General features: G+C 46.5%; 1 protein-coding gene across 1 annotated transcript; it reads left to right on the top strand.

Moving 5' to 3' along the window:
- Positions 1-1,458: 1,458 nt before the first annotated feature.
- LOC122376879 (mucin-19-like) lies at positions 1,459-20,151 on the top strand (the record flags this gene model as incomplete). The annotated part of the gene is made up of 7 exons (XM_043356865.1): positions 1,459-1,662; positions 2,867-3,088; positions 4,171-4,191; positions 6,024-6,188; positions 10,236-11,253; positions 14,495-15,294; positions 17,642-20,151. Coding segments are annotated over 7 exons (2,491 nt in total), but the record flags the coding sequence as incomplete, so codon positions are not given.
- Between the last annotated feature and the right edge of the window lie 3,943 nt (positions 20,152-24,094).

Consider the following 24,094-nt stretch of genomic DNA (forward strand, 5'->3'; position numbering starts at 1 on the left):
AGCAAGTTAGAAAGCAGGAAGTTGCTCCACTCAAGCCAAGAGAGAGAGAGAGGCTAAGAGGAAAGAGGGCTAGTGAGAGAGAGAGAGAGAGAGAGAGAGAGAGAGAGAGAGAGGAGAGAGAGAGAGAGAAGAGAGAGAGAGAGGAAGAGAGAAGAGGGAGAAAAGAGAGAGTATCTATTTAACCGCGCCCGGCTGGGGGTCCTGGATTTCCACGCCCTGCTGGGGGGGGGGGTGTTTGAACACCCCCCCTTGTAACTCGGCTCCTGGGCCACGTCGATATACGCGGAAGGCGGCGTTCGAAAGAGCGTCAAAAATGATGACGAAATCACTTCGGTCAATTTTTTGTCAGGTCAAAGGTCAGGTCACCAGAGGTCATTGAAGGCAAATTTCGCCGATTTCCAGGTCGAATGTCGAAAATTTCCAAGAAGCCAACGCATAACTCGGGAACCAATAGAGCTACAGCGCCGCGGAAAAGCGCATTCGATAGCCCTTATAACGCCCTTTCTGCGTAATTCTCTCAGATTTGACCTAACGTCAACGGTTTTGCCTGCAGGGGGCAAAAACTGCAAAAATAGCCGATTTTTTCGGAAACAGTTTTTTCTGCAATAACTTTTGACCCAAGCCTTGTACGAGCTTACTTTTACCGGCATCGTGTTCCTCTCGTCAAGACGCATCTAATGAACTATAACTTGACCTTGAAAGGTCAACTTGAAAATTTGACCTCAGGTCAAGGTCATGACCTGGCCGGAAAGGGTCATGTTGCATATCAGTCGATCCGTATCGTCGAGCTGAACACATCTAAGGCGTTTTCATCGCTCTAGCATGCCTCTATCAAAAGTTATTTGCGAAAAACCGTTAGATACCATTCGTGACCTAAGATGACCTCAGGGCATAAACAGGGGTCACGGACACCATTTTCATGTTCAGTGTGTCTTAACCACTTGTAATTCGGTGTTTGGGAGTGTTTATAATGTCTTTCGTCCAAAAGAGGCGCATTTCAATTTTCTTCCATTGACTTATAATGGGGAGGTCGCAAAATTGACCTGACCTTAGGTCATCGATATCAAAATTCTGAGATATTCATTTTGTACATGCTATTGCTCTTAGCAATCGCTGAAAGTTTAAAAGCGATCGGTCACTCGGTGTAGCTATGGCAGACATTGAAACTTTTTATGAGGTGAGGTCACTTCAAGTGACCTGGTGACCTGACCTTGAATGACCTTGGTCTGAAATTTTAACAACATGTGTAGAATTGATGTATGACAAGGTGTACCAAAAACGGCGGCGCTCCGCGCCGCCGTTTTTGAGATATTTGCGAAAAACCACAAGGGGGGGTGTTCAAACACCCCCCCCCCCCAGCAGGGCGCGGGTTAACTCTTATTCTCACACAACCCTGACATAGCCAACAATTAACACCCTCACGAACCACACTAACCCTCCCCTTTTACTCCCTCTTAGCGTGGAATTCCCCACGGAGCGCCGCGTGCGCCGCTGGGCCATCAGCATGGAAGAGACGGTGTCGGACCCGACAGGCCTTCACGAGTTCACCTCGTGCATGCGGAAGGAGTTCAGCCACGAGAACATCCGCTTCTGGAGCGCCGTCCATCAGCTGAAGAAGATGCCGTTGAGCCAGGTGCCCGACGAGGTCCGCCACATCTACGAGTGAGTGATGGAAATGGTGGGAGATTTTGGGACGAACAATGAAAAACCTTCGTAAATCGTTTGTCGAAACATTGTGCCTAATTTGCCGAAGGTCGATGGGTGGGGGGTGGGGGGAGTGAAATGATAGCGGATCACGAAAAAATCATTTGACTGCTCGTATTTTAGCTTGTTCACTAGCGTGTCGTCAGCATTGAAAGAAAAGTCTTTCGAATGCAATCCTATGCCAAATCAAACTACAAAGTGGACATTTAGGCGACATTCCAATCATAGCAAATATCATGCTCTTCAACACACTTCAACAGCTTGTCGCTAATGACTTTTTACCACACGAAAACAGTTCCAAAACCGGTATTATATGCCCTTTCTTTACCAGAACTGCCTGATCCGTACGCCTTTCTAGATGCGCCATCCTAGAAAGGCGTACGGATTTACAGACGTCTGGCGCCTGGAGCGCCACGGGGCAAAGTTCAACTGTGTGCCAGACATCGATCGAAGGCGGCCGTCTGCCGCCTCTGCGACCCGAGAGAATTCTCAAATCACATGGGAATTCTGATCACCGAGAGGCGTCTTGAATTGTGTGGAAGCTTGAGAACCGAAAAGCCACCATATTTTCAGTGGCGGATCCAGGGGGGGGGGGGCTGCGGGGGCTGGCAGCCCCCACCCAAGGAAAACTGGCGCCACTGCGCTGAAGGCGCAGTGGCGCCAATTTTCAATTCGCAACTCATCGGAGTGCCGCATACTAGGACTAGGATGCAAAAATCAGTCGAATAACGTCGTTTCAGTACGCTCCGCACCGATATTTCCAATCGTGTGGTGTCACTGTACATACTGATCCTGGGCGCCTCTTGTCAGGGTCACTGGGCGCCAATATTTCAGCGCCAATACGATGCGACTATGGCGCCCATCCGGGGCGTGGCGCCCAATTATGACCTGCAGCCCCTCCCCAGTGAAAATCCTGGATCCGCCACTGCATATTTTCGCTCAACGCTGTTACTACCATATATATATTTGGAAAATATTTGAATTTTGATCTTGATATTTATACCTTTTAATGAGACTTCACGGAAAAGTTCTGAACGACCTAACGTTATATGTGAGATGTTATCTTGTACGTACATTTTTTCTAGTGTAACTACCAAATCACAAACACTGGCCACTATGTCTAGTTTTGAACAAACTGTAATACAGCGTTTCCATTTTTCAGCGAGTTTCTGCGGCCGGGGGCACCATGTGAGATCAATATCGACGGAAAAACAATGGAGCGCACTCAAGAACTTTTGAAAAATCCCACACGTTTCACGTACGACTACGCAGCTGACCACATATTCGACCTGCTTCTGAAGAAGGACTGCTATCCAAGATTTTTGCGCTCGGAGCACTACAAAAATCTGCTGACAAACGCAACAAATCCCACGTCAAAGAAAAGGTGAGATGGCATGCTGATCTTTGGTATGCTGGGACTGTCTTCTTTCACATGACATTGTGATAGATGTAATGCTGTTTAACCGTTGTCATGACAACACAAACATGTACAGACGCTTGCTTCAGAACATGACAAAAATTGTACGATAGCACGCCGTTGAACAGTGAGCAGTTATTCTATTTTATCATACAAATTACATTTTTCAACATGCTCAAATAACTGCACATTGATATTTATTACTGCTATTCTTTTTTCGTAACGTATAATTATTTTATTCTGATTTAGTTATTAAAAATCGTAAGATTGAGATGTCTGATGTAATCACCATTCAGGAAAATTTCAACCGAAATGTATTTAAGTTTTTATAACTTCGCTGTTTGTTCGTTTGCATTTATTGACAATTACATTATTGCCAATAAGCACAGCTGTCACACAAATGTTGTAATTACTTTTCCATCTACGTTCCACTAAATGTCACGCAGTTCCCGTCATTGTGCGCTATCAGGGTCTCTCAGTGATTTTCTGTTGTCTATTGTTTTGCTATATTTGGTGGCTGCTTCACTGTTTGGCATTACATACCCGAGAGGGGACTCAACACCCACAGCTGCTAATGCAAGAGAGCAAAAAATATGATGGAATGGACTGTAATCTTACCCAGCCAGACACTAGACACCAAAGATCACACTGCTTCATATTTTCTTCCGTTGTGCCGTCGCTTATGATGAAAATAGAGTCGCTTTAAAGATGTTTATTTAAAATGCTCAACTTTTTAAAACGATAATTACTTTATAAAATTCAATGACCGAAATTGAATACCAATGAATCTTCTTTTCGATGAATCTTTTCCATTACCAATGAATCTTCTTTTCGTTTATGATGTGATAAAAAGTCGATCCCAAAACGCTCTCTGGCCATGAGCATTGAGCAGCTGTGCCGGTCAAAGTTTCTCTCTCGCTAACACGCAGCAACATTGCAACAATACATCTGGCATGGCTAGCCTGGCCCGGCTAATTGTCTGTGCGCGAGCGTGTAGCTTTCCCTCTTTACTGACACATGCGTCCCTCTCTCCTATTGATGTTCTACAGTTCCACAAGCTCTACAAAGAAGTAAGTATACCTTAGTGAGTAGGCATTTGGCTCCTTTCCGAGCAAAAATCCCTAACTTTTCCTGAGGATGCCAATAGCAAAAATGAGAAGCTTGTATCTGAATGGAAAAAGTGGTATTGTTCTCGTGGCAGTATTTTTCGTACCTAATTAACTGCGACGATCTTACATTCGCCGCATAGTTTTTGTTATCGTTACGATTTGCAAATATCCCAAGAACAATGAAAATAGTATTTGCGTATATCACAATGGCGCAACAATTTCCTTTATTCATTTCTTAATTGCTCATATAAATTTAGGAAACGGGCACCTTGCTGTCCAAATAAATTTTCCCATTTTTTCGTCCACCTATTTTTACCTCAAATAAGGCTTCGAGAGATGCATCCCACTATTCTACCGATAAGATATGTATACGGCCGCCAATCTTCAAAAGCGCGGACAGACATGCAATTCGATAAGACGTTGGCTATCTAGGTGCATCGTTTGCGCACCAGCGAAGCGGGCGTTGCCATGACAACTTAGATAACAAGATGACTGGCTGACGCCAGTTGCCATGGTAACAAGTCTGTCGCGGATCCATCCCTGGGGATTATTCTGCTCAGTGTTGGATGATTACCCACTCAAATGTTCTTGTAAGAGGCTATAGGCAACGATTGCTGCATTTCAAGTTATCTGGAACATATCATAAGTTGATATTCCAGTAATCATGGACTCCTGCATGATCCTTCAAGCTTTTCGTCATTAAGTTGGGTACAGTTGCATTCTTTGGTGCATGTTTTTGTACACTCAAGTCGCCCAAATTGGTCAACTCACCCAGCACGTGCTTCCACGACACCGCTTCTTGCATTACGTTCCTCGCATATTTGCTTATCTCATAAAGCATGTGCTTATTTTTTCAATCGCTTTATCGCAACGTATCCATTGTAATACAAAACGGTTTTTGAGCAGAGATGTTCATAACGATAGTCTGGAAACCCTAAGAAAGAACGGATTTGAAGCGCCTGAATCACTGCGCGTGCTTTGATCACGGCACATGCCCAGTTTAGAGAAAATCTGTCTGAAAAGCCACGTAAAGAAGTGTTTTAAAATATCGAATATGTTGCAGGCATTATAGAGGCTCGTGCATTGGTGGCGATTGCGCCTGAGATATGTTCTTTCTTAGGTTTTCCAGACTTTAACTATAATTCCATGCTGTTTAACTAGATGAACCTAGTGCCTCTTCCATCCTAACATTCAGAATTTCAGAAAGATGATCCCTGTTGAAAAAGATATCAGGCTTACGATACTTTTTCATCATCGAAGATACTCTTCTAGTGATCTTCAAGTGTTGTGACGTTGTGAAACTAAGTAACGGAAACTACATGGATAAAACTACATGGATGAGAAACAAAGTCCACATCCAGCACACTATAACAAAGTGCTTAAAACTGAAACTGCAATATCATGGTATGAGTTTAAGGACGCCTTGTGACTAAGGCTATTTGGCGTACTGCGAAATCAGACCGCTTACATAAACCCAAAAACATCCTGAAAAACATCGGGCTTCTATCCGGAGTTTTGAACTGAAGATGGGCAAGATAGGCGCATATAATTCTCGGTTGGATAAATTATCATAATTGGCCCAAAAGTGAACCTCGTCTACAAACTCTTCATTCACCATGACATAACCTCCTGGCGGCGGTATTTATGTTGAAATTCGATTATTGTCTCACACTTTGGACGCGGAACATAATCCAGTATCAGCCTCTAAGCAACAAATCCGTCTGTTTTTTTTTTTTCTATTGACCTATAGGCTAAATTTTTCCAATAATTAACACTTTTTCCACCGATGGCAGATTCTTCACATTTGGGGCTCCCGGCAAGAAGAAAATCTCGTCTGTCACGCCACCAAACATCAGCCAATTGGTGGCCAGCTCTGGTCGTCTGAGCAGCGAGGACCAATCAGCGGTCGCTTCCACTGGAGGGGGCGGAGCCAAGCCGGACTGTGAACCGCCGTACAGGTATGCCCTCTCCCCCAAAAATCAATTTTGTTTTGCTCCATGAAAATGTTTGCACTATGCCTCTGAAAGGTATGACGTTTTGGGAGGCCAAAGTTATCAAACGTCCAGTCATTATTGTGTGCAGTTAGAAATGTATGCGCTTGTTCTAAGTAAAATTGTGTTCATTGCTTTCTTTTACTTTTTAGTTGTCTAATAAGAACTATAGTTGCAGCGCTGATAATGAGATTTGGGTTCCAGTAAAATTCATTTGCCGCATTTTTGCACGCATGACCGCTGGAATTAAGTGGCACTTAGACTCCACCGAAGTGGATGTGCAGTGTGCACTGTGCATTATTGTCACGTTCCATATAAAATGCACTTTAAACGTGTCGTTTTAAGGTCCCGGCAGTCTAGACTCTGTGGCTTTCAGATTTCAGACACTTTTCTACCTTGTTGTCAGGCAGTCGGGCCTCCTTTCTTAGGACGGCTAAACCAGGCTACCTTCAAGATTACCGCAAAAAAACTTATTCCTCTCGCGAGAAACAGACATCGAGAGAGTCTAAGACAACACATTCTATGATCTTTGTTATTTGTTTGATAATGACAGACCTCTAGAACATTGTCTAGAACGACAATATGCAGGTTCTTGGTTAGGATATTGAAGTCATGCTTTTTGTCTGTCGAACTTTTTTGGTAAGGGCATTCGATAAAGGCCTACATGTTAGGGGATATGTAGGTATTAACCTACATATCCCCTACATATACATACATATACAATACTATATAGCTGCATTTACAGCGTTTAGTGCAAGGCCATAAAACTAGGTTTAGCGTGTGCTGTAGCTCCTCGTAGAAGTTCTTATATTTAATGATTTAGTTTTAACGACTCATATCTGTGAATTGTCGACAGGAGAAGAAGTGTCATCAGTCTTTGGCCTTCTCGCAGCGTGAGTGCGTCAAATTTGCCTAATAATAAATTCCCAAAGGAGATAACAAGTGTAATGACATCGGAAAAGTGAGCCTAATGCATGAGGTAACCTAGGCAATGCGTTTTGGAATTATAGTGTTTCGCTTTGCTACATAATAACACTTAATTTTGTTATCTTAAGCTTCATCAACTTTGCTCATCGTTGCGAGAACATGAAGTAAGAAGCCTAACTGTAAGCACTAAGCAACACAGCAACTTCATATTTGAAGGCTACAGCTTAACAATTGGGACTAAATACAAAGTTATAAAGGCAGCTGAAACCACGCTGCGCATTGCAATTACCGCCATAAAGCGAGCTTAGAGGCTAGTCAATAGTGACTCCTCGCTACGCTTAGCAATAGCACCCAAACCGCTTACAACCTCGCCTAGCTAAACTACGTTGCCACAAAGTTACCAGACTGCCGGTCGCGACTTTGTGACATGCTTCTGGTGAGTTTGTGCCGCCTAGTGCTATTTTGTCGCTAGTGCTCTGTTCTCGGGCCAGTTTTATGCGTTCAGTGAGCTACCCATTTTGCAGGGGTGACTTGCAAAGTCGAGAACGGCCAAGGCCGACCGTTCCTGTGCTGTAAGTGCGTGCGTGCGTGCGTGCGTGTGTGCCCGCACACTCGCGTGCGTTCGCTCGTGCCCTGTCGGCGATGCTGCGTGTGTGCGTGTGTGTCCGGCTGCACCGTGTCGAAATCCTGCTCCGGTCTTGGTCGGCAGTTAAGCCCGCGTCCCATCGTCAGATTGCTGATCCCTTAGGCCAGAGCAACACAGCGGGAAATGGTGGTGTACTCACACAGTCGAGAAACACAAGGACACGTAACAGAGGGGCACAGCAAGGACAGCCGGGAGACACAGCGACACAAAGGCTGAGAGACACAAATGACCACACGACTTACTAACACATTGGCCCCGGCACACAGCTAAAATATCACGGCACACATACCTATAAAAAAATCACGGCACACAGCAAAACATTGCGACTCATATAGATGACAGTGACATGTCGCTAAAGCCTCTAACAGCTGAGAAGCACAAAGGCACAGCAAAACACAGCTGGGAGCATAGTTGAGCGACATACACGACAGAGAGACACAGCGGCACACAGGTGATATTCACAGCGGCATATATCCGAGACTCTAGAGACAACTGCTTAGAGTAGAGAGACACGTCATCCGCTAACTTTATGTTAGCGGATATGATACACATTACACACATCCGCTGACTTTTACAACCCTTCAAACCACACACTATACAGAACCATACACCCTCAGCAGCTACAAAAACACCCACACTATTGATGACATTTTCCGCATCTTTCTTACAACTGAGTGCTCTGTTCGTCTGTCGTGAGAATGGCAACGTCAAATTGCAACGTCTTTGGGTCGCTTTGGCACCTTCGCATTGGCAAGCTTCTTTGTTTCTTCGATCACTTTACCAATGCACTGTTTCGTTACCGACCACGGGATGCACCAATGTATAAGTTTTGTGGAAATATGTTGAACAACACTGGAAATTGGCATTAGCTAACGTTTTAATGTATGTTTCATTTCAGTGTAGCACTGTAGAACCATCAACATTGCGTTCATCTATCATGTTTATGGACAATTGTGGTTTACGAGTATGTCTTTTACATTTGTTCACCCCTTGGTCGTGTTCCAAAGCCAACGTGCACAAACACCGATCACTAATCACTAGGCACTTATCACTAAAATAATAGCCACTGATAGACTCTCACAAGTCCCAATTAGTAATCACACAGGCACTAACATAGTTCTGGTCACACGCGATAATCCCCCCCCCCCCTGCGCGTGCGCCCTTCCCGACCTTTGCTACTAACTGTGATCAGCCTGGATGGTGTGTAAAACGGGTTCTCTTCGATGGTGCATGATCCATGTTGACATGTTAACACCGTGTTCAATGTTTGATATAGCTCAACATACTTTGTTCACTTACACAATTTGTGCGCAATATGCTGGACACACTTGATGGCTACCATAATTGTTAGAAGGAACAGGTGAATGTAGCTGTTTAAACACATAACATGCAGCTGCACGTAAAAATGTTTTAGATGATGCGTGGAAATAGCTTACACTCGCCATTTAGGCAGGTTTGATGTTCAAATGTGCAGCTTACGATGACAAATGCAGTTTTTGAAAGTTCAATTGAAGTGAAGACAAGGAGAGAATTTGAAAAGCTTTATAACCCAAACGTAGCGACGCACTTTCACTATCCCTCCATTTTTTGTGGAGGGTAGACTCTGGTAGGACACAATCTTGTGCCATCCTATGATCTTTTTAGGATAAATGTACTAAATGGCCTTATTATCTTTTTTCTGTTAAAATAATCGTTGAAATTCGTCGGTACAACCTGGAATCGTTGTAACACGACATCGTTGGTACCAAAAATTGCACTTTATGTGCAAAAAACAACACTACATACAATAAACATTTCATGGGTGGCAGAATTTATATTTAAATAAGCGTATGTTCCTGTTCCTTGTTTGGAACGTTGGTGAGGTTTTATGCGCACCAACAAGGTCGTCTTTGCTGCGTTTTTGTTTTTGTTTTTAATAGCAATTTATTCGGTTGCACTTTTTGTAAATATTTCAAAAATCTATTTCGGTTTAAATTTGTTTTTGATCACTTTATTTTAGCAAAACAAGGGTAATCATCATTTGGCTTCCATACGTAACATATGGTGTTGGCATATGCGCTGACCAATATTTGAAAACAACATCACTGCTTGCACTTACTAACTAAATGCATTTTCTGATTGAACTTTGCGTGCAAATCACATACCCCAATCCTATTTTTTTTTAACCCGTCTACGCCAGGCTGCACTGTTGATCTACATTGTCATTTGAAGCTGCAGCCATTTCAGTCTTACACCGCCGCCTCACCTGACTTGAATCTCCTTATTTTTTTTTAACACCACGCAACTTCTCGGAAACCAGCACCATGTGTTCACTGGTCTCCTGTCTCCTGACCTCTGACCTCTGCTGATCTCTGGCCTCTGACCGCTGACTTCTGACCTCTGACCGCTGACTTCTGACCTCTGACCGCTGACTTCTGACCGTTGCCCGTTGACCTTTGCAGGAAGGAGGAGGACGCCGGCATCTTTCTGGGGGCGCCGGCCACCCCGCCTCCCTCAGCAAGACCGGCTCCCGGGCTCAGTCCTTCCCCAAGTCCTTGTCCAGCACGTCCGAGCTCTGAGCCGCCTCCGAGTACCGGCGCCAGCGGCTCCACGGCTCTGGTGCCAGCCTCGGCCCCCGCCTCTGCGGTCGTCCCGGCCGCCCCTGGTGGTCCCTCGCCTGGAGCGGCACCAGGTGCTGTTGCTTCGCCTGCGGGAGTCGCTGCCGCTTCCGCATCCTCTTCGCCGTCTCCTGGAGCGACAGCTGCGTCCTTTGCATTCGCTTCTGCTTCAGCTACCGCTGCGGCTACGCCACCGGCACCATCTTCAACCAGTGCTTCTGCACCTCCGTCTGGTGCAGGCTCAAATGCGTCCAGTTCCTCTGCCCTTCCCAAAGCCTCGGAGCAGTCCTTTCTAGCCTCATCCTCTCCAAAGAACATCGTACAGGGTCCCGGTGGTTCCACGACCACTTCAACCGTGCCGGGTGGTAGCGGTACTTCGGCAACTGCAGCACAAGGATCAGCAGCAACTGCAGCTGCTTCAGGGCTGGCAAGCTCTTCGCCAGCGGCAGGTACCCCGGCAGAAAAAGCTGGCTCTCCGGGACTGGCATCTGGAGCCCCAAGCGGAGTAGAGGGTGCGGCAAAAGAGCAAGCCTCAGTCGCAGGTCCTTCACCAACCTCGGGGGGATCGTTGAAAGGAGGAGCTTCAGCTGGAGCTGCTTTCTTTCCTGAGGGTGGTGAATGTTCAGCAGTGGCGCCTCTGGAGCTCGTACCAGGAAGACCTTCTTCATCTGGGGTGCAGGTGGAACGAAAACACAGTCGAGCGAAGGGCGAAGAGGTAACTTCGCTGCCTGGGGATGCCGCGAGCTTGCTAGCCACAGCAGCGGAGGAAGGCGCTGCCGGAACAGAAACGAAGGATGGCGAATACATTGTGGAAGTAAAAGATGCTGCCGTTGGAACATCGCCCACCACTGCTGAGTATCAGGTAAGACTGATTTCACTGAGAACCAGAGTTGGTCTTTACTCTTTTTCATTGGGGCTTGTTGAGCAACGCCATATGAAGACGTTATCAATATATCTCAATCAGAATTTGATATCGCAATGATGTTGATTATGCTATTAGTTTCTGTGACGTGTATTTGGCCTAGCTTCATGCTGTATTATATTCAGAGCAGTCAACTGCGGAACCTCCTTTGGCTTGCAGCAGTAAAGCATTAAACATATCATGTAGGCAGTCTAGGGCGGGTCATCCGAGAACTTTTTTTCGAGGACACATAATGAAGACCGAAATTCCTACGGAGCATGTCACAAGAAGACTGTGTGAATTTTTTCAATTTTTTTGGTTGATGTTGCGGGTCGCCGCAGCCAATTTTTCAACCGGGTTTTTCGCTACATTTTCACTGCACGCGAGTTTTGAGCACAAATATCATATGATTAATTATTTTCAAATATATACCTCGAAACTTCAGCTATTCCTCAACCTATTCTGCAAGTCTGTTGGCTGTATCTCTTTAACTGTGGCCATGGTGCCATGCTCTCTGTATCGGTTTTCCGCAACGCAACTCGATCGCAGCGCCATCTCTTGAGAGGACTGTTAACCTTGCGTCGGCCGAGACAATATGCATTCTGCTGACGCGATCTTAGGACGCTGATGAAAAAAACGTAAGGCACAGGAGCGTATATAGCGTGAAAGCTGTCAATTGCAATTAAAGTAGCCATGAAATGTACATATTGGGGGTTCACCCGACTTAAGCACAGTCATTATGCGCCAAGTGCGATAGTGTCCGCTGGACCTATTAGTCATTTGATTCTGCGCTGAGACTTCAGCAGCATTATTTTCAGTTTTGGCTTCGATTATTTCCTTGCATGTAAATTTAACCTTTCTTTTGAAATGCAAACTTAGTGTTAGAACTGAACAGTAGCAGCTCAATTGCAGAATAACTAAGTACTAAGTTAGCCTCGTCAACTTAGCCCGGCTTCATCTGACAACAGACTGAGGATGAGTTGCGAGGTATCCTGCTGATCGGCGATCCGCGTATCATATCACTGCCCGAGTCGCGCGTTCTCATCGGACCATCAGATCCTATTTTGATGACCTATTGGGGCTGGGCCACCGCAACAAGCAGTGGAGCATCGAGCTTTGAGGGAAACTGACCTCATAATAACCGCGGTAGTAGCTGCTGAGTGGTCTCCGACGCAATTTGTGATCCCAATCATGTGACATTGTTGCAGTTAGTGGAAAGGAGCCTCCATGTCGAAACGGAACTAATGCCGCGTGGTGGTCCTCGGTGACACTTCACATTCTGTTCTCGGATAGGCAAGTGATTACAAAGGAAATGCCCTTCTGCATTTTACGTGCATAAGGATGCGTCGTTTATCATGATAAAAAGGATAGCCGTGCTGGATCATCGGCTATGACGAGCCTGTTGGACGAGCATATTGCTTCAGTAAATGAGCCCGGTAGTCAATGCTTATTCTATTTTACACCAAAATCAGACAAGGGCCAAACTATTAAACAAGTTTAAAAGACTTGTGGAAAAGCCACTGGACTAAAGCTGCGCCGATCAGTGGACCATTTACCAAGAGTGCCTGTGCATCGAGCAGGAACCGTTCGTGCCGTTTCGGGCAACGCCATGCAGTCCAGATCAGAGAACACTTCTGAACAGCCCGGAAGCAGGCGTCACGCTCTTGACAAATCCTGAGGTAGCTGTCAGTAAGGAAGCTTGAGCCCTTGAATTTGGTAAAATGGCTTACGTTGGCAGCTTGCAAGTTACGTATTCCGTCGCGATCGCCCATCATACAACATATATTGACCAGCTTCGAACTATCACTGAGTTCAATGTTGTTCACTATGTCCCAATGTGGTCCGAAATTACGGAGTAGAGACGGATTACTCCAAAGCATCCAGCTATTGCGAGACCTCTCAGCTCACCGGCCTGTGTTATTCGCCCAGTGATCGATAGGAATAAGTACCGGGCTCACTATAGGAAACTTTTTTGGGCTGTACTGGCCGATACAGACAGCCAGCAAACAGTGCATACACTGCGATGCTTGCTGAACTAAGGAATGGTGATAAAAAGACTCGAGACACTTATGGCAAAAAAGTATAGGAAGCGAATGAGGCAGGAGACATAAAGATATGCGATTCTATCACCATTTTGCAATTAACAAGTCATGCACTACATGCAGCTCATAGATCGGTCAAAAGAACGCGTTACAGAGTCACCAATAGCAATCTCGCTGGAAGAGGGTGACCTTCGACCCGCTGCTTAACAAATTAATTTCGATCCGGTGCATACCCATACTCACTACTCAGGCAGTGGAGCGAGCCGTCCGGTTCCTAACTTAGGCAGCATACGTTGCTGTTATTAAGAGAGCACGTCTCGGTTACATCACGTGTGCCATCAGGACGCAATGCAACGCTCTCATGCCGGCGTTTGAATCAATTATCGAAGTGTGATTTTCTGTCCTAGGACGGTTAGGTGGCTGGCTACATTGCATTCAAAAACGAACATACGGTTTGGACTGATGTTATCTGTCTGCAAAACTTAATTTAACTGATAAACATATAGGCATCAAAGTTAAGCATCTCGCTGTTTTCTTGGCGAAATCACTATAGGTATAGCTTCCGGAGCAATTTATGATTCCTGAAGTATTTCGGATCGAATGGGTACAACTCACCTAGTGTCAAATAAGGAACACCAGACACCTAGGAACACCAAAGAACACCATATACCCGACGTGGCAGCGGCTGCGTCAGCTTTTAACGGTCGGAAAGCCGTCAAAATCAATGTTATGCCAAACTCGCTCAATAGATGGCGCTGGTTTCGTTGCGCTCAGAGCGCCGATGCTAATCGCTATTCTGAGCACGATTCTGCCACTGGGGTTTCCAAACTTTGTGAAGAGGTGGGGGTAAGCATGTAGAACTAGGAAAGTGGTAAATATAGTACCTTTCTCGAATTTTTCCCACTACATTTTGCAAACAACGAGAAAAATTAGCAAAAGTGGTCTCGAAAAACCGTTGACGGCGCGCCTAGTTCCTTTTCAAAAATTCGCAAAAAATATGTTTTAACCGTTTTATGGATCAGCCCGTAGGAAAATCGCTCTTCACTTGGAAACTTTTTCCATCGACCCGCCCTAGTAGGCACCACAGGCATTACGCGGGAACCATACCCTTTCAGCTGTTGTCTTCCAACAACTATAGCGCCCGCTGTCTGGTCCTGTAGGTGGCAGCGGCGGTCGGCCCTGCGCTCTGCCCTCCGCCTCCAGTGGTCTCCGGTGACGTCCCTGCTGCCTGGACCCCCGCCATCGCGCCTCCGGTCATGTTCCAGGACATGACCGCACCGCTAGCCACCATCGACGAGCGCGACGAGCCCACGCCTCCCCCTCCACCTCTGCCTCTGTCACCGCCGTCGGCGACAACAGGATCTCCAGCATCCGCTTCCCACCTGGCGTCGGAGGGAGCTGTCGGTTTGGGGTCAGCATCCGCATCAGGCGCTGTTGGTGGTGCGGCAAAATCGGGCTCAGCGTCTGGCGGTCCATTTCACACGGAGATCGTTACGCTGACTGATCGCTGCGCACAAACCGTGGAGACGGGCGATAGCGTCGACTATGGCTCCACTACGGACAAGCAGTGCGAGGCCAACCTTCCACGGGAGCGAGGTACGCGACGCAAGGAGAAGAAAGTCAAAATCTTCGAGGGGCAGCCTCCGGGCGCCGCAGTGGCAGGACCATCAGGTTTGGGTGCTGGTGCTGAGGCAGCGACTTCCGAAGATGCTGCGAAGAGAAGGTCGCGAAGCGCTTCCGCCGACGCGAAACGCGAGAGGAAGGAGTCGCGTGCGAGGCGCGAGCCGCGGAAGAAATCCTCCAGCGAGAGGAGAAGAGCGCGGCTTGAGGAGAGCGAGCTGGCGGAGGGCACATCGAGGCAGGGGGTTTCGCCGAAGCGGGGCGACGTGGTGGCACCCGCGGCTGGTGAGCCACCACCGCAGAAGCTCGACGAAAGCAGCGTCTGTCCCTGGGAGAACGAGTAAGTCTTACTGGGTGAGCGAGTAAGATGGGAGGTCGTTCTCATAGCTTTATGGTGTCTGGGTGTTGTGCTCTGTTGGCTGAGACTTGGACACGGTCGTTCTGATGATCTAAATTTTCTTTCTGTAATTTTCATGGTCAGGATGCTTGCAATATGGATGATTGATGATGTTGAGAACTCTTCAACGTGAGCTTTACCACTTAGTCTATTCAGAGCTTTTGATGCTCCGTGTTGAACGAGCAATTTTCGTGTCCATGTCTGTATACCAACTTTGGTTGATTGTTTGACGTTACACATACACATTGCCATTGATTAAGTTAGCCAGCTTTGCAGTGTATGTACATAAACATTTATTTGCATAAGCTTTTCGAGCAATTTTATATTTTCTATGTGTATCCATTTATGTTATACCAATTGTTTATCTTTATTCCTCCATATTTTTGTAAAGTGTTTGAGATACTACAATTGACCGCTTCGTGATGCATTCTTTTGGTTCTTTTCCTCTCATGCTTATCAAGTTTATTCCCGGCCTTTTCATCTATCCCCTGTCATATGCCTACTTGACAACCCCCTGATAATCCAATTTTCAATGAGCTGTGCAACACTTCTGCCTTATTCTTTCTACACGCGTTCGTTTGCTGGCCACTGTTCACAAGCTTGTGTTAGCCGCTGCTGCTGGCTCCGTTTCCATGGCTACCTGTGTACAGCTGAATCACATGCCGCTTCACCCGTACGGTCCCTGGCTAAAAAGCACTGTGTTGTTTGGTGATTATTGCAGTTTGAACACGCCCACCTGGCTTTGAGAGTGTTTGCCAGCCAAGGTAGGTGCCTTTTGCAGTTCGCACAGAGGTGATCGCTGCTGTCAGCCAGTCTTTGGGGGGGAGGGGAGGGGGCTAATTTGCAGTTGTCTTTTAAAAGAAGTCTTTGGCAGATAAATTGATTTCGAGTTTTCTTCACTGACTTTCCTTCGGCGCGCCTAAGCTACTACTAAATCTCAATCGTATGTCTGACTTATGCTTTGACTCACTGCTAACCTAATGATTCTGCTGATCTTTGTTTTGATAAACGCCTGCTCTCTAATAACAAACACAGTCGCGACTGACAACACCACGTTTCCAGTTGTGCTTTACGCAGGGACGTACCAACCTGTTGTTTCAATTTCCAACTAAGATGGCGACGGCTTTCCGGACCCAAAACATACTGTTATTCAGTGAACGTTAAAACGTTCAGTCCTATTATGGCCGACTTCCATTTGAAAATAGGTTGCATGATGCTAAATCATTTTGTTTGGTTTTACAGTTGTCACTCAACCGTTGGAAAACGTCCCTTCAAATCGATACCAATAGCATTTCTTGTGCACATCAGAGTTGCCGTTGCCATGAGGCATTTTTGGCAGCAGCTATCACAGCCTCTCAGCTTGCACGTGCAATTTTCGCGGTACGCCCGCCAGGAAATGGCAGCACGGCAGCAGCTGACTGACCTCGCTTGTGCTGCCCTCTTTTTCACGCTGTTTCGTGCGTCAGCAACCCGGAACCGACTCGCCGTGTGGTGGTTCGATGGCTGAACATTCAGACGGACCTGTGTAAGCCAGCTGCCTGAGGCATGCCTGTACCAAACTTTCAGCACATTTGTGGCCACTAGGCAGCGTGATGTCCGTCCGAGATGATAGATAATGAAGTGCTCGCTGGATGACACTACGATCGACTCGCGACAATAGCGAGTATCTGTCAAGTTTTTGGTAAAACTGCAGTTGGAAAGTCAACTTTACCCAAAGTTGTGCATGTAACTCAGCGACTCCAGGAATGCAAGTTGTTTTTGTGTAACGGGTTTGTTATGCATAGTAATTTATGCAACACTAACAAACAACTACTGTCTAATAATTACTGTATGGTAGGTAATTTGCACCGTTACCTATTCATAGACCGTAATTTGTCTTGAAGACTGGAGACATTGCTCGTTTTATTTCTCCAATCGGAAGGATACATGAATTAATTATTAATTTGTTTGAGCCTGCCAATTTTTATGTCCGTCACTACTTACCATGCACTTCCGTACCGGTGTTGCTTCTTTTGATATCCTTACTAATTTCAAAAGGAAAATGTTTGTTATGTTGCTGCAACAGAAAAAATGTATCGAATTATCAGCCAACTTGTTCACATTTCTTGCAAAGTCTTTCGTGCTCGAGCATTACAAAAAACTCGACAAATTAGTACTTTACCCTCTCAGCTTTGCACCCTGATATAGTTAATGCATCTTCAAACCGACCAATCCTGGTCATTGCTCAAACGAACAGCCGAACGGGATATATTTGCAATACCTTCTAACCCGTGCCATTTCTTTCCCGCAGAGAAACTTGTCGGCTTGACGCACCCTTCGTGAAGACGTACGCCACATTGGGATATTTGTAGCGCCTCAGACGACGTGCTCTTCGACTCTCCTTCTGCGGGACCTGCGCAGTGCGCGAACGGACGTCCTCCCGCACTCTCGCTCCTCTCGCGCTCTGTCCTCTCTCTCTCTCCGCGCGAGTGCAGTGAATGACACTCGGGTCGTGGACAGTCGCCGCAGCAAGGGTCGGTGGTGCCGCTGAAATATGACGTCATTGGTAAAATCAGGCGGGATTATAACACGTTACAACCTACCCTGGGAGCCAGCCACATATTTCAGAGCCGCTAGAACGAGGCTGGATACCTGACAGCGATCAGGCGAAAGATCTGAGAAAGCTGACTTGGCGATACAACCGGCAAAACGCACACAGGAGTGACCTGACAAAAGCACGAGTCACTTTCCGCTGACACTGCGAAAGATGACACTTACCAACATCTAGAGAGAGTGACGCTGTCTGACACTGCGAGACACCACACGAACGAAAATCCCACACTCACACCGCGGTTGGGTCTACTTTGAGGGGAAATCGCCGTTTGGCACCGCCCGCCGTCCACCGACTTACATGAGCCCACTGAATACAAGTCGACCTGTGGGCGGTAGCTGGCGGCGAGAGGACACTAGCGTTCTCGACTAGCGGCGCGACCCTTTCGACGTTTGACCGGGACCGTCTGCCCACGGTCCCCGCCAGCGCTGGAGCGTTGCTCCGCCAGTCGCGACCGGTCTGAAGATGAGCTAGTTGGTAAGTGGGGGTGCCGCGGCGCCGGGGCTCGTCGCCGACCACCGAAGGGACGCCGGACATCGTGGGGTGGTTGGCGACGGGCGCGGGGGTCGTGTCACACTCAGTTGGCTAGGTGAGAAGCTCAGGACGGCTACCGAGGGAGGAAAGGGGTGGTAAATGGAAAGGGGACTGCCGCAGTGTGATGCAGGGTACTGAGAAGTATAGAGAAGTACTGGTACCGACGAGTACCAGTACCAAGTAAAGCAGTACCAGTGTCAAGTACGCCAGTATCAGCAAACATCAGAAAAATGTCTGATGAACGTATGGCGTTCCAAGGGTGCAGTGAAAAGAGAAAAGAAGGACAAATAAGGTCACTCGTGCACAAAGTGAACCCTGGATGAATAACGATACGCTACACAGACACACTAGCGTGCAAGAGGCACAAACGAAGTGTCCAAATGTACACCAAATGCACAGTCACAAATCGCACAATCGCTGGCGACAAGGGTCACGAGATCACAGCCGTGCTCAGCACAAAATCCCAACGCTGTCAGCTGACTGGATTTGGCCCTTCCAGTGGTGTGCCGCCTTTCCCAATGACGTCATATTTCTGTGGCTCCGTCTGACCCGGACGGTATGGACGGCGTGACGTGGTGAATGCCGACACACACAGAACAGGGGGCTCAACTGAGGCCGTGTGTGCGCCGGACAGGCTGCATACCGGCCTCTCAGACCCCCCAGAGCCGTGCTATTGTGTATCTAGAGAGCAGGGACCACTTCCCGTGATCTGTCGAAATTTGTGCGCTGCTTTTTTTTTGGTGACCGAACGCGTCAGCGGCCGGTGGCTAAGAGGCTACACTCAGAGATGTTTGTCAAAATAGTTTGTGACGCGATGAGGCTCTCACACGTCAGCACTCTGCTTTGATACGGTGTGAGCTGTGAGATAGAGGGTCTGTTTGAATCGCTGAAATGTTTTATCCCGCACGCCGCTTTGCTTCGTCTGGGCGCCTGGCGGCTATAGATTGCACTACTAGTTCCCGCGTTTGCCGCTAGGGTGACGCGGTCGCTCAGCTGTGCTGCCGTTTCTGCGAACGGTGCACACCGCGACACCGACCGGTGTGTTGTTGCCGTACGAACTCGCGGCGCTGTAGCGATGGACAGGGTGGATGTTTGAGAGAGTTCGCCGGTCTGGTGATTCTCGTGGGTGTCTCGGTGACTGTTGGCCCCGCTCCTCCCCGCTTCTCCCAATTCTCGGACCCGAATCCGGTTGCAAAGCGTCGCAGCTACCGTTACCATCGCGACCACAGATGTCGCTGCAGTCGCCTCAGTGCAGTGGTGCTTCCACCACCAGGCTCCAGCCGGCGGCGACCGGAGGAAAAACTCAGAAACATGCTTCTCTTCGGCCACGGTGGACGATAACTGTTGAGAATGAGAGCCAACCGTGTGTGCTAAACCGACCCCTCGCCAGCCACGAACAACTCGGCCACTGAGGCTCCACAACAGCAATGCCGGCGGATAAACGGCTCACACGTGTGCGTTCGGCTCGACGCTGGGGCCGTGAGAGAAAGCTCCAAAGTGAGATGTGAGCTCCCAGGGACCGGTCCACAGTAGAGATGCCAGTTTCCGCGGCTGGCCCACCTGTCAGGCAGGACCAATGTGCGCGCTAGAATTAACGTATTGTACCGGTAGAATCGAGAGTGCTCTCGAGTTTGTTCGATATCAAAGTAATACGAATAATAATCCACAAATGGAAAGGGATGTTTGCTGAAGTGAACGGGGAACTTGGTGTTTATTGCGGTTAAAAAGGAGGAGGAAGATATGGTAACTGGCATGGGGGATGCGGAGAAGCACGAGCTACTCTATCCCTGCCAACCCGATCTCAAATTGTAGGCATACCTGTGGCTTGTAGGCTATCGGCCTTCATCCGAAGCCATACTTTATACCGAAATGTTTAGCCGACTGATTTGAGACATCTAACAGTGAACTTCCGTAATCTGCTTTGTGCGTCTCAAGTTGAGCCGCACACTTTCATTGGTTTAGAAGTAATCGCATGGGAGCATATGCACATTGACATATACGCCTCCCCGTTCGAGTGGGCATTGCGTGGCTTATCTCTAGCCACGCAATGCCCATGCAGTTATCTCTAGCAACTGCATGATTTGCAAGTGATTTGCTCAGAAAATTGAACCTTTTATTTACGCTCGTGATCTCAGGTTGCGCCAAACGAAAAACGACGACCAGATTTATTAAGGGTTTCTGATAATTTTAGCAATCGCTTTCTTTCTGCTCTACATACATACTACGGAAAAGATAAAAATTTGTTCGGGCCTTTAGCTCATGACACTGTCAAAGTCAATGCAACCGCCAGGTCATAGGTCAGAACGACCAGACACAGTTTATTTAACCCGCGCGGGGCTGGGGGGGTATATTTTACCCCCCTCGCGAATTTTTGCGATATCTCAAAAACGGCGGCGCGCAGCGCCGCCAAACTTTCAGTACCTTTTCTTACATCAATTTGACACGTTCCCTGAAAATTTGAGCGAAATCCGTCGGAAAATTTTTGAGAAATTGACGTTTTAGTGACGTCATGTTCGCCATTTTCGCCTCAAAAACGGCAAAAGTTCAAACGCCGCTAACATCTTCATTTTTAAAGGAATCAAGACGTAACAAGAAAGGTTATGCGTAATTTTACTTTGTCTATCAAATGGCTATCTCGGTTTTTTGAAAATTTTGGATTTTGGCCGATTTTTTTTTTTTCAAAAACTGACTTTTTTGGGAAAATCATTATAAAATCCAAAATTTTGAGTCTATCGAAAAAACGGAATATATGTCAGAGAAGTGGTCTATGTGCACCTACATACCAAATTTTAGAAGAATCGGTTCAAAAATGTGGGAGTTATTCAAAATTTTATGACGTCACGACACACAAATTTTTTGAAAAATGACTTTTTTGGAAGTTCTAGACCTCGTACGGAAACAAAAATAGCACCATTCGATTCGCCGTGAAACACTGCATCAGATAGACACCTTTTTAGGCCTTAACCCGCGCCCCACTGGGGGGGGGGGCTATTTATAGCCCCCCCCCTCCCGTTTTTCTGCAATAACTTCCAAACCGCTTGACGAATCGACGCCAAACTTTCAATCCCTTCGGCTGCATAAATTTAACACCTTGTGTCAAAATTTGAACTTCGTAGCTACCATAGGTCGGCCGGAAATGACGTCAGAGTGACGTCATGTTCGTCCGATTTCGACGCAAAACATTGAACCACGGCAATCGCTCCCAAGAGCTCAGTTTTTAAGCTAGATCCAATTTCTTTGCATGAAAGAACTCAGAATTGACCGCGCTATCAAACTGCTATCTCGGATTTTCAAAAGTTTGAAAATTTCGAAAATTTTATATAATAATATTCAAAATTTATATTTTTATATTTTTTTCAAAAAGTTTTTGACTTTTCGAAAAAAACCGGAATATATGTGACAGAACGCATGATTATGACTAACTCTAGCAAGTTTTAGCTAAATATCTCAAAAATGGCCAAGTTATACGCATTATTGCAAAAAATTCACAATTATTAATTTTTCAAATCAATTTTTCAGTACGTATTTGGTATCGTACACCAATATAAATGGCACCATCGTGTTCCTGAGCTCAAACTGCATCCAATAGACACCTTTTTTGTTGAATAATTTCAACTTCAAAATTTGACCTTTTTTGACCTGAAAGTGACCTGACCTAAGCTAATTTCGACTCTAAATGACCTTGAATGACACAGACGACATCAAATTAGAAATCTATGGCCTAAATGGACCATAAAACATGTGTCACGTGACCGACGCATGATATAATATTTTCGTGACCTGTGATGACCTGACCCTGACCTGAAAATCAAAGTACAAGTTTGGTACCCTCAAGGTATCTAGAGAATCTGTTCACGAGTGTGGAAACCAAAAATGAGCCTGATCTGACTTGTAAGACGGCGGCCAGAGCCCAAAATGTGAACAAGCCAAAGTGCTAATAATTTTTACTTTGACCTGACCTGTGACGTCATCGGTGACCTCGAGGTCAATGAAATTAGGTTTCGCTCGACAGTTTTTCCGGGGCTATCAGACGCCGTTTGAATTTTGACGATCGGCCCAGTAGTTTCGGAGTTAGGAGGGGGGGGGGGGCTATGAATACCCCCCCCCCCCCCAGTAGGGCGTGTTATACACAGACCCCAGTGGGGCGCGGGTTAACAACCAACTTCAAAATTTGACCTCACTTGACCTGACCTTGACCTGACCTCGACCTGAAATTCATCCAGAGGTGGTCCATATCACTTATTGAGTGTGCCTATTGAATTCTATGAGTAAAATGACCCATAAAACATGTGTCGCACATGCCCTTTTCCATATTTTGTTTTTTGGTGACCTGACCTGACCTGACCTGACCTTGACCTTGACCTCTGAATGATATTGTATGCAACGAATATTGTCTTGGTAGCCTAAGAACACGTTTTGGGCGATCAGTCTCAGTCCATGACTCCATTCTTCGGCAACTACGGTGCAAGGCCGATACTGTAGAAACTTGCAATTTGTACCCTTGACCTGACCTTGACCTTGACCTCAAACTTTAAATTAAGTACATGTTTTTAGTAGTTCCTGATGAGAGCTTTCGATTGGCGTTTGAATTTTCCAAATCGGACCATTAGTTCGGGAGATAACAGGGGGTAAAATTTACCCTCCCCCAGTCCCCCAGCCCCGCGCGTTCGGCTGGAGACCCCAGCCCCGCGCGGGTTAAAACCAGCTAGCTGTTTATATTTATTACAAGCAATGACAAGGCAACTCTTAACCCGCGCGGGGCTGGGGGGGGTAAATTTTACCCCCCCCTCGCGAATATTTGCAATATCTCAAAAACGGCGGCGCGCAGCGCCGCCAAACTTTCAGTACCTTTTCTTACATCAATTTGACACGTTCCCTGAAAATTTGAGCGAAATCCGTCGGAAATTTTTTTGGAGAAATTGACGTTTTAGTGACGTCATGTTCGCCATTTTCGCCTCAAAAAACGGCAAAAGTTCAAACGCCGCTAACATCTTCATTTTTAAAGGAATCAAGACGTAACAAAAAAGGATATACGTAATTCTACTTTGTCTATCAAATGGCTGTCTCGGTTTTTTTGAAAATTTTGGATTTTGGCCCAAATTTTTTCAAAAAACTGACTTTTTTGGGAAAATTGCTATAAAATCCAAAATTTTGGGTGTATCGAAAAAACCGGAATATATGTCAGAGAAGTGGTCTATGTGCACCTACATACTAAGTTTTAGAAGAATCGGTTCAAAAATGTGGGAGTTATTCAAAATTGTATGACGTCACGACACACAAAATTTTTTGAAAAATGACTTTTTTGGAACTTCTAGACCTTGTACGGAAACAAAAATAGCACCATTCGATTCGCCGTGAAAAACGGCATCAGATAGACACCTTTTTAGGCCTTAACAACCAACTTCAAAATTTGACCTCACTTGACCTGACCTTGACCTGACCTCGACCTGAAATTCATCCAGAGGTGGTCCATATCACTTATTGAGTGTGCCTATTGAATTCTATGAGTAAAATGACCCATAAAACATGTGTCGCACATGCCCTTTTCTATATTTTGTTTTTGGTGACCTGACCTGACCTGACCTGACCTTGACCTTGACCTCTGAATGATATTGTATG

Source organism: Amphibalanus amphitrite, unplaced genomic scaffold (assembly GCF_019059575.1).
Source record: "Amphibalanus amphitrite isolate SeventyFive unplaced genomic scaffold, NRLGWU_Aamphi_draft 002369F_arrow, whole genome shotgun sequence".
NCBI lineage: Eukaryota > Metazoa > Arthropoda > Thecostraca > Balanomorpha > Balanidae > Amphibalanus > Amphibalanus amphitrite.